Raw genomic sequence first — 10,266 nt, 5'->3', positions numbered from 1 at the left:
CTCTGTAGCCCAAGCTGGTCTCCAACTCACAATGATCCTCCTGCCTCAGCTTCCTGAGTGCTGGGATTACAGGTGTTCACCATCATGCCTGGCTTCAAGAACAGAATCTTAAAAGCTATTAAGGAAAAGAAAACATCTATAAAGGAAAGCCCAACAGAATCACAGCTGACTTCTCAGCACAGACCCTCAAATCAAGGAGAGTTTGCAGTGCAGTATTTCAAGTTCCAAAGGAAAACAACCTTCAACCCAAATTGATGTACCTCACAAAACTATCTTTTAAAACTGACAAAGTGGGCCAGTGATATAACTCAGCAGCACAGCGCCTGCCTGGGAAGCACAAGGTCCTGAGTTTGACTCCCAGTACAAAAAAAAAAAAAAAAACTGATGGAGAAATAAGATACTTCCAGTGACAAAGAACATCTGAGGAAATTTATGACTACCCTACCAAACCAGCTCTCCAAAATGTTTTGAAGGACATTCTCAAAAGGGATAACAAAGACTACAACTCAATGAACTCCAGCAGAAGGAATCCACCAGGCAAGGCAAATAATTAAACAGAGGGAGGGAAAAAAAAGAGAGAGAGCCCACAACAGGAAAATAACATGACAAGGATAAGTCAATACATGTCAGTTATAACCATCAATGTTAATGGTCTCAATTCACCAATCGAAAGCCACAGACTGACAGAACGGATCAAGAAGCAAGATCCAGTAATCATATGCTGCATACAAGAAACACATTTAATTCAAAAAGAAATTCACAGACAAAGTCAAAGGATGGAAAACAATACTCCATGCAACAGGAACCAGGAAAAATCAGAGGTTGCTATTCTATCTGCAAAGTGAATTTGAAGCTAAGACTGATTAAGAGAGACCAAGAAGGTCACTATATCCTTGTAAAGGAAACAATCCAAGAGAAAGAGATAACAATCATAAGAATATATATGTAACAAGTACTAGTGCACTCAACTATATAAAACATATTAACAGACATAAAAAATCAAACAAGCACTAACACAATTGTTTTAGGGAATCTCAATACCCCCACTGTCACAAAAAGACAGATCAACTAGACAAAAAATCAACAGTGAAATTATTAGAAGTGCACCAAACTTTTTTTTTTTGGTACCAGGAATCAAACTCAGGACCTTGCACTTGCCAGGCAGGGGCTTGTGCTGCTGAGCTATATCCCTGGCCCATAAAGTGAACCAAAGTTTTGAACAAATGGACTTAGTAGGTGTCTATAGTGTTCCACTCCACAACATCAGAATACCCATTCTTCTCAGCTGTACACAAGATGTTCTCCAAAACAGATCACATATTAGCTCACAGAACATGCTTAACTAAATGCAAAGGAACTGAAGTTATCCCAGGCATATTATCAGACCATAGTGCAATGAAACTGGAAATCAGCAAGAAAAGAAACCACAAGAACTTCACAAACACATGGAAATTAAATAGCATCCTCCTGAACAATCAATGGGTCACAGATGAAACTAAAGAAGAAATTAGTTTCTACAATTAAGTGATAATGACAGTACAACAAACGGGAACTTATGGGATACAAGGAATGCAGTCCTAAGAGGGAAATTTATAGCAGTGAATACCCACATCAGGAAAACAGAGCAAGCGCAAATAAACAACTTAATGGTGAACCTCGAACTTCTACAAAGAGTAAAGCAGGCAAAGTCAAAAACTCGCATAAGGAAAGAAATAATGACGATCAGAGCAGAAAAAAAATCAGAGCAGAAATTAACGAATTGGAGACTAAGAAAACAATACAAAGAATCAATGAATCGAAGAGTTGGTTCTTTGAAAGACTAAATAAATTAATGCTATGAATAACGTGTGTTTAAAACTTAACCCTTCTAAACTTAGATTGTAAATATTTAAACGCAAAGCAATATGTAGGAAGTCCCCTTAAATTGGAAATACTGATGTTTTCAATAAGATTACTGACGATAAAGCCCAGGGCTGGGACTGTAGCTCGGGTGGAGCGCCTGCACAGCTTGCGGAAAACTCTGGGTTCCTAACACAGAACAGCAAAAAAATAAAATAAAATAAAATAAAAGGATGTTGTTACATTTAAAACACTAAACGCCACAGCATTTTAATAAACAGCCACATCTGCAGAACGCACTGCTGTAACCCGAGGCCGCACAGAGTGAGCACGCCCCCGTCTCCATCCGCCGAGGCACAGGAGGCCCTGGATATGCCTCGCACCTGCGCTCAGGCGGAGCCGCGGACAGCTGAGCCGCCTGCGAGGACCCGAAGCCAAGATGGCGGCGCCCATGCAGCAGGTACGCGGCCTGCTAGGGCTGGCGGCGACCCTGCGCCCCTGCTGGCGCGGCTACCGTGCGCCGCCACCTCCACGCCGATCGCCAGGCCCCTGGTGGCCGGACCCCGAGAACCCGCTGACGCCACGCTGGCAGCTTGGTCCGCGCTATGCAGCCAAGCAGTTCGCGCGGCACGGCGCCGCCTCCAAGGTGGCCCCGGGCTTGTTGTGGCCAACACCCGAGCAGCTGCGCGAACTGGAAGCGGAGGAGCGAGAATGGCACCCGAGCCTGGCGACCATGCAGGAGTCGCTGCGGGTGAAACAGCTGGCTAAGGAACAAAAGCATCGAGAGAGGTGTGTGCGCGGTTGTCATGGGGTGGGCCTGGCGCGCATGCTCAGTCGCCTGCGCACGCCTGGGAAACGCGGCCTGGGGCGGAACTCGCGGTAGAGCATGGCACATGTGTGCAGCACCTACTGTGGGAAAGCCCTGTCCCGGGTATCCCCCGTCCCAAGCGCCAAGGACACAGCATGGAACAAAACAGGCAAGATAGTTTCAGGCGGCAACAGGATCCTTAAGACCAGAAAACTGGGTAGCTGGGTGGAGGCGCACTTCTGTCATCCCAGCACTGGCAGTTCGAGCCCAGCCTGGGCTATGTAGGGAGATCCTGCCTCAAAACAAACAAACTAGGCTGAAGAGCATGCCGAACGTTTTAGGGCTCTGTGGAGGGAAAATGTTTAACCAGAGCTCTAGATGAGCTGACATTGTCATGGAGATGTCTCAGAGACTGGGATGCTGATAGAGGAAGCCCCTGGTGCAGGGATCTTGAGGTTGAACAGTGTTCAGGACCTCGCTTAAGGAACAGCCAGGAGGCCACTGTGGCTGGGGAAGAGTGGAAAGTGAGGACAGTGGTTGGGCCTGGAATCTAGACATAAACTGGCTTTGGAGGCAGAGTTGAGGGATTAGGAGCCTCCCTACTTGGGAGGCTGAGGCAGGAGGATTGCAAGAGTATACAGCCAATGCAACTTAGCAAAAAAACTGAAGAAGAGTGGAGGCAAGACCAGGGGCATCTGGATGACTACTTCCTAGGAGTAAGGGGGCAGATCAAGTGTTTAACCTTGTCCCCCAGCAGCCTTGGGAAGAGCAGAGCTCACCCTCCGTTTACCCTAGGGATGCAACCGGGTCACACACACAGTAGGCAGGTGCTGCACCACTGAGCTACATCCTGGCCAGCAGCCTCTGTTTAGGCATAGGGAGACAGGCTTAGTGCGGCCAGATGTCCAAAGTCACGACGACAGTGAGTGGCAGAGCTGGGTGACCTTGGCATGGGGCCTTAACCATTCATTTCCCTTTTCTAATACTTAAAATGTGACTGTGATTGGTACTACAAACTGAGTCTTAGAGGGTGTGGCCAACCTGGTTTGTTTTCGAGATAAGGTCTTGATGTGTATCCCAGGCTGGCCCCAATCTTGCAGTGATTCTCCTGCCTCAGCCTAAGTGTTGGGATCACAGGTATGTGCTGCCATGTCTGATTTCCTGTTTTGTGCCTTCATTTCTGTGCCTAGAACCAGGCCAGGGATGCTCTTTGTTGTCTGTAGAGCATACAGAAGGTACTCTGAAGCCTGGCATGAGGAATGAGGTATTCAAGGGCAGTGGCTCTGAGTGGCTCAGGGAACAGCTCAGTGATGTATCAGGCTGACCTCACCCTGCACTTAGATTACAGCACAGCCTCAATCACTGTGCCTGCGTTGGTCAAGCACTTTTCCTGCCAGTCAGTGGCAGAGATGAGTCTTCTCCACTGTCACTTTGGTGGGGCACTGGGCAGGCTTCAGGTGGATGGGAGGCATTCCAGGGCACCAGAGGCCTGTCTACCGTCCCCACAGGGAGCAGCTCATTGCCGAGCGCATGGCCAAGATGCCGCAGATGATTGAGAACTGGCGGCAGCAGCAGCGCGAGCGCTGGGAGAAGGTGCAGGCCGACAAGGAGCGCAGGGCTCGCCTGCAGGCCGAGGCCCAGGAACGCCTGGGCTACCATGTGGACCCACGGAGCACACGCTTCCAGGAGCTGCTGCAGGACCTGGAGAAGCAGCACCGCAAGCGCCTCAAGGAGGAAAAACAGAGGCAGAAGAAGGAGGCCCGGGCTGCTGCCATGGCTGCCAGCACAGCCCAGGACCCAGCCCAGGACCCAGCCCAGGACCCAGCCCAGGACCCAGCCCCAGCCCCTGGGGCAGCCAGCTCCTGAGCTTTGTCCTTTCCCAATAAAGCCTGCTGCCCTGCAGCCTCTCCCCACAGGCCTCTGCGTCCTTTCTCCAGGTGCCTCTCCAGGTTCCCTGGCTCCTTCCCCAACACCTGGGGCTGGGGACTTCCCTAGCCAGCTCTGTTTGAACAGGGACCCTGGGCCATACCATGCCGACTAACTGGGGCTTCAGGGGAGGAAGGGATGTGCTGGGCAGATAATAGAGGAGCAGATGGCAGCAGAGAAGAAGGCTTCTGTTTACCAACATTAATCTCCAGTAATTAGCCAATTACCAGGGGGAGGCGCAGCCCAGACAGACTGTGGTGACGGTGGTGGGGGGCTGGGAGAAGTGGTTGTTCCCGTGCTGACTGGGACAGGCGCCCCTGCCCCATTCCTCCACCTCCAGGGCCCAGCTTCCCGATGCCGGCAAGCTGGCATGGCACGGACCATTAGGGCTCATTTTTAAAACTTTATTCACTTCAAAACCTTTATCAGAGACACAGTTCTGTTCTGGGATGGGGGTGGCCTTGGCCTCTAGGGCTGATGTCACGCTTGCTCCCCAGGCTGGAGGCCAAGGCCAGCCTAGGGAGGGGGCCTTGCTGATTGCCCCAGATGGAAAGATTCCGGCCACTCCGATGGAGGATCAAAGTTTGGGGCTCCAGCTTCCCCTCATCTTGGAGGACGGCGGGGTGGGGAGTGAACAGCCGCCTCTCCATCTGGCTGAGGGAGCTGGGACAGAGGCCAAGAGGAGCCCATCTGCCGCCTCTTGGCCCTGCCAGCAACTCTGAGCAGGCTGGGCTGGGAGGATGGGGACAGCTGTCTGGCCTGGGTCCTCTCAGACCAGGAAGGAATGGGGGCTACTTGAAGAGGGTGGGAAGCTGGGCTGGTTTTTTTAAAAAGGTTTTTGACTTTTTTTTTCCACTTCTTAAATAAAGATGAATATATATATATTTTTTTCTTTTATAAAACTTTTGTGGAGTGGGGCAGGGTGGGGGCAGTGGGCGGCCTGGCTTCCCAGTGTCACTCGTCATCAAAGTTCTGACTCAGGAGGAAGTTGGCAGCCAGGTTCTCGTTCTTTTCACATGCGAAGTAGGCCTGGATCACCAGGCTCTCAGGGAAGCCCAGGGCCTTCAACTGTGGGGAGACCACCATGAGCATGAGGGGGTGGGTAAGGGCTGCCAGGCAGGGTGGCCCCGGCCCCAGCCCCAATCCCAGTCCCAGCCCCAGCCCGAGCCAGACACTTAGCCACTTACCCTCTCGATCGCCTCCTTCTCCTGCGGTGTCACCTGGATGTAGTTCATTTGTGGGGCATCCTCACCTATGGCGCCCACCTCCCCCTCTGCATCGGAGATGTCCGCCAGCTCCCCAGGGGGTTCGTTCAACATCTGGATAAACTGCTCCTGGTGCCGGCTAATTTGCTGTGGGAGAGGGAGGGTTGGGGAGGCCTGGCCTTGTTCCCCCCTCCCCAGACCCCCACACCTTGCTTTTTCAGTCAGTCCATACTGAAAGCAACACAGGGTGGGGACCAGTGCCATCCTGGTGAGGCTGATGCACCAGGGCCTGGAGACAGGCTGCTAGTAGACTAATACAGGGAGCAGACAACAGCAGGACTAAGGCTAGGAAATCACTGAAGCCCAGGTTGCAGGGGCCTGTGGTCTGTAGCATGTGGAAAGCACAAGCAGCCAAGTACAAAGGTCCTGGGGCGGGTCACCCAGCAAGGCTCAGCCTCAGGAGACCCACATGGCAGCACAGGGGGAGGTGAAATGGGAGAGAAAAGCGAGGGCCAGGCAGTTTCTTCCAGGGTGACAGGAAGCCACAGCAGCAACAGTTCAACAGGGAAGATGAGATCTGGAAACTTTTTAATTGCTTTTTAGCAGGGGTAGTTTATTCGAAAAAGTAAAAGTGGAGAGAGAGAAGAAAAACTGGCTCTGCAAAGCGAGCTGGGCTGAGTAAAAGAGGAAAAAGCAAGATGAAAGTATACCCTGGAGGAAGCAGGGTGGGCTATCATGAGAACTACGATAGCCAAGATGTGGGAACTTTTACTTTTCAATTTTTTTTGAGACAGGTCTCTCTATGTAACTCAAGGGCAGCTTAAACTATGTAGTGTAGCCCAGGGCTGGCCTCAAGCATGTGGCCGTCTTCCAGCCTCAGCCTCCTCCATGCTGGGTTTGTCGGCAGGCACTGCCGCATCCAGCCTGGGAATGTGCTGGTGCCAGGGATGGAACCCAGGTCCTTCGCAAGCTCAGCAAGCGCTCACTGCCAAGATGCATCTGTGTGTCCCTTGAAAATTCACTCATGGGGGTCTGGAGATTCTGGTGCAACTGTACTCTTTAATACATCTGACAATTTTCACATTAAAGAAAAAAGTCCTTCAGAATCTTATGTCTAGTGGACAAAGGAGCAGGGTGGCAGTGGAATTAGAGACCTGCAAGGGGCCATCAAGGTGCCAGTGGGAGACCAGGTTGGCAGCAAAGGGGGCAGGGGCTGGGCCAAGGGAAAGAAAAGACCCTAGTAGAAGTCAGTATGGGGAAGGTCTGTCCTGTCTCAGAAATCTAGAAAGTGCCACACGTAGACGTCAAGTCAGCCATGGAAAGTGTGGCATGCCGAAGTCTGGGCTGACTACCCAGGCTCCATCCAGGTCACCAGACTGAAGGCCACCGGACAGCACCAGGGGGACTGAATCCAGATGAAACACAGAGTGACTGAGACACATGGCACATGTTTATAACCCCGGCACTTGGGAGGCTGAGGAAGGAAGATCTCGAGTCCAACGCCCAACCTGGGCTATCCAGGGAGTTCAGGGCCACCATCAGCTACCCAGGGAGACCCAGTCTCAAAAATACAGAAAAATGAGACGGGTAGGAGGAAGCTGCACAAGAGATTGAAAAGGGAGGAGCAGAAGCTGGCAGGTCCTGAGCCACCTCACAGAGGACCCAGAGGGGCTTGCTGCACTGCTCGGCCCACACACAGATTCCACCAGCAAAGAGCCCACAAGACTCTTGGCCAGTGGGGATGGGAACTGTCCTTCACTCTGCCATCCAGATAAACAGTAACCCCTCAACCACAGGCTGTGGTACCTGCCCCACTCCCCCTGCCTAGGCCGCACCTGCAACAGCTGAGGATTCTCCTGGCCCAGCTGCTGGAGCAAGGCGGGCAGCAGCGCCGGGTTCTGCTGGATCACCTGCCTCATGTTCTGGAACTGGGGCTGGTCCCGAAGGAACTCCAGGGGGTTTTCTCCTGCCAGCAGCAGGAAGGGATGCAGTCAGAAACCACATAGGGACCCAGGGCCTGGCCCCAGGAGATGCCCCGTGAGCATGATGCCTAGCCCGCCCACCTGCTTCTGTGGCTGGCTGCTCAGACGCCTGGCTCTCCTGGACGGAACTGTGTTCAGGCTCAGGGCTTCCCGGAATTCCCTGTCAGAAATCCTCTTTAGTTCTCCAGCACAGACCTCCGGCTGCCTTGCCCACCACGGGCCACCCACCACTCCTGCCCCGCCTCCCAAGGGAAGCCTTCAGTGATAGCAGCCCCCACCCAGGTCTCCTTGGCAGCTGCCTCCAAGAGGCACCACCCCAGGAGGTGGTAGCCCCACCTCACCGTGAGCAGATACTCCACAGCCCGGTGCGGGTTGTTGTAGCTGGCTCTCAGGGCGGCCACAACACGCTCCCGATCATAGCCCATGGACATGATCTCTGTCAGCATCGTCTCATACTCAGAGCCAGTCACTATAAGGGAGCACCAGAATCTCTGTCACCAAGGACAGGGCAAGGCAGCACCCATACCCTCCCACACCCAGAGGAGGCCCAGCTGATGCCAGGCACCCAGTCACCTCTACCCCAAGGACCACCCACCCACCTAGTGTGGAGGCCGCATCTTCTTCTCGCCCGCTGCTACCTGAAGAGGGAACAGAGCTGCAAATTCAAGAGAGAGAAATCGGACCTTGGCTTCTGGTGGCCTGCCCTCCCCCCAAGTGTGTGGGACCACAGGCGGACACTGAAGGTACGGGCGGGACAGGGCCTCAGGAGAACTGCTGCCCCTGCCTTACCCTGACACCGACTCTGGTGACGTTGTAGGAGCTGACTCCTCCGATGGGCTCTTGTCTTCTCTGGTGGCAGGTGATGGATGGGACATGCCTGAGGCAGGGGTCAGCTGGAAGGGCGTGGAGGGCTCTGGGGCAGCAGTGGGTGAGACCTCTGGGGGTGCCAGGGTACCCTGGCCAGCTTTGGCCTGTGACAGCAAAAGAAAGGGGGCCAGCGTCAGCGCTCCTATCAAGCCCCAACATCCTGCCCCGACGAGGCCCTGCCCTGTGCTTGGCTAATCTCTCCTGGGCATGCAGGCTCTTTGCCAGCTCCCCTACTAATCACCCACCTTGGTAACCATGACAACCACGAAGTTCTTCTCATCAATGCGATAATCCCTGATGGGGACATCATCGCTCAGGATCTTGCCAGCATAGATGAGTTTCTGTCCAGCCACTGGGAAAGCATCACGGCCCTTCTCCGCTTCTATCTTCTCTTTCAACACCTTCACCTGGAGGAGTCCAGACAGCCTCTGTGAACCCCAAGAGTCTCTCTTCCCTTCTGATTTAGGGAAGAGATTTTGTAAGCCTGATGACAAGAGAGGCTCGGCTTCATAGACAAACACAATGGTGGTGAATTCATTCAACCATTGGCCAATCAATGGTATTTACTAAACACCTATTATGTCCCAGGTGCTAGTTTAGGCACTAAAGCCATTTTATACAGAGGCCCCACCATGGAACAAAACAAGTTCCTGCTCACATGGAGAAGGTGCTAATTTGAAAAGAATAACAAACATGTTTCTAAATGGCGTAAACTATATTGAGATAAAACAGAATAAAAACCAAAAACCAAAACCAAAAACCAGAATAAGCCAGGCATGGTGGCGCACACCTGTAATCCCAGCACTTGGGAGGCTGAGGCAGGAGGATCACCGCGAGTTCAAGGCCAGCCTGGATTACATAGGGAGACCCTGTCTCAAAAAACAAACAAACAAAAAGATTAAAGGGACAGACAGAAGGGTCTCCCATTTATGACTCTGACCTGAGGACAATAAGAGTGATGAATACTTAATAAGGGTGATCGATACACACACTATTTATGCTATTTATTATAAATGTTATCAGACTTTTTAATTGAGGAACTGGGGATCGAACCCAAGGTCATTCTACCAGAGTTACACTCCCAGCCCTTTTTATTTTGAGACAAGGTCTTGGTAAGTTATCCAGGCTGGTCTTGAACTTGTGACCTTCTTGCTTTAACCTACCGAGTAGCTGGGACGAAGGTGTGCACCACTGCCCTCCGCTGTATCATACTTGTGTCATAACATCTGTATAATATAGATACCACTAAACTTGTTTTACATTTGAGAAAACGAAACACACAGTGATTAAGTAACTTGTCCAAAGTCAAACTGGCTGATCAAAAAAAATCTGAGTCTGTTTTCTTTTCTATAAAAAATGGGCGCGGGCTGGGAGCGCTGTCAGGGTGCAGCGCTGGCCCGTGCAAGAGCGTGTAAGTCAGTGTCTCTTGGGGCAGAGGCACAGAAAGAGCCGAGCGCGTAGATAAAAATAAACGGCCGACAGACATGAGCCACCGAAACTATGATCACAGACCATTTATTATCTGAATAGTTGTCGTCACAGGTCGGAATCCTGGGTCATCACTACCAGACCGACCGCCGAGGGCCCGGGGGAGGCCTGCACAGCACAGGAGGGCGCGGATCGCCGCCCCGCGCCCCGC

The 10,266-nt window shown here is 52.2% G+C and overlaps 2 protein-coding genes across 3 annotated transcripts in view; one reads left to right on the top strand and one right to left on the bottom strand.

Moving 5' to 3' along the window:
• The first annotated feature begins 2,231 nt into the window (after positions 1-2,231).
• On the top strand, positions 2,232-4,562 carry Gadd45gip1 (growth arrest and DNA-damage-inducible, gamma interacting protein 1). Its single transcript, XM_005381045.2, has 2 exons — positions 2,232-2,628; positions 4,156-4,562. The coding sequence occupies exons 1-2, from the start codon at positions 2,279-2,281 to the stop codon at positions 4,511-4,513; spliced, it is 708 nt and encodes a 235-aa protein (XP_005381102.1). The 5' UTR covers positions 2,232-2,278; the 3' UTR covers positions 4,514-4,562.
• Positions 4,563-4,963: 401 nt separating this feature from the next.
• Rad23a (RAD23 homolog A, nucleotide excision repair protein) overlaps positions 4,964-10,266 on the bottom strand; it is a 5,800-nt gene continuing 497 nt past the window's right edge. The window contains exons 2-9 of one of the 2 annotated variants that reach the window (XM_013512243.1): positions 8,873-9,034; positions 8,550-8,731; positions 8,360-8,415; positions 8,102-8,229; positions 7,842-7,920; positions 7,614-7,744; positions 5,757-5,925; positions 4,964-5,327 (exon numbers count right to left, since the gene is read on the bottom strand). In XM_013512243.1, the coding sequence (XP_013367697.1) occupies positions 4,999-5,327; positions 5,757-5,925; positions 7,614-7,744; positions 7,842-7,920; positions 8,102-8,229; positions 8,360-8,415; positions 8,550-8,731; positions 8,873-9,034 (1,236 nt within the window). In that variant the 3' untranslated portion in view covers positions 4,964-4,998. Of the gene's footprint in view, positions 5,642-5,756; positions 5,926-7,613; positions 7,745-7,841; positions 7,921-8,101; positions 8,230-8,359; positions 8,416-8,549; positions 8,732-8,872; positions 9,035-10,266 lie in introns of both variants that reach the window. The other variant, XM_005381043.2, reaches the window with a different exon arrangement.

This window comes from Chinchilla lanigera, unplaced genomic scaffold, assembly GCF_000276665.1.
Source record: "Chinchilla lanigera isolate Chin_1 unplaced genomic scaffold, ChiLan1.0 scaffold00014, whole genome shotgun sequence".
Taxonomy (NCBI): domain Eukaryota; kingdom Metazoa; phylum Chordata; class Mammalia; order Rodentia; family Chinchillidae; genus Chinchilla; species Chinchilla lanigera.
This window is presented reverse-complemented; position numbering and strand designations above follow the sequence as displayed.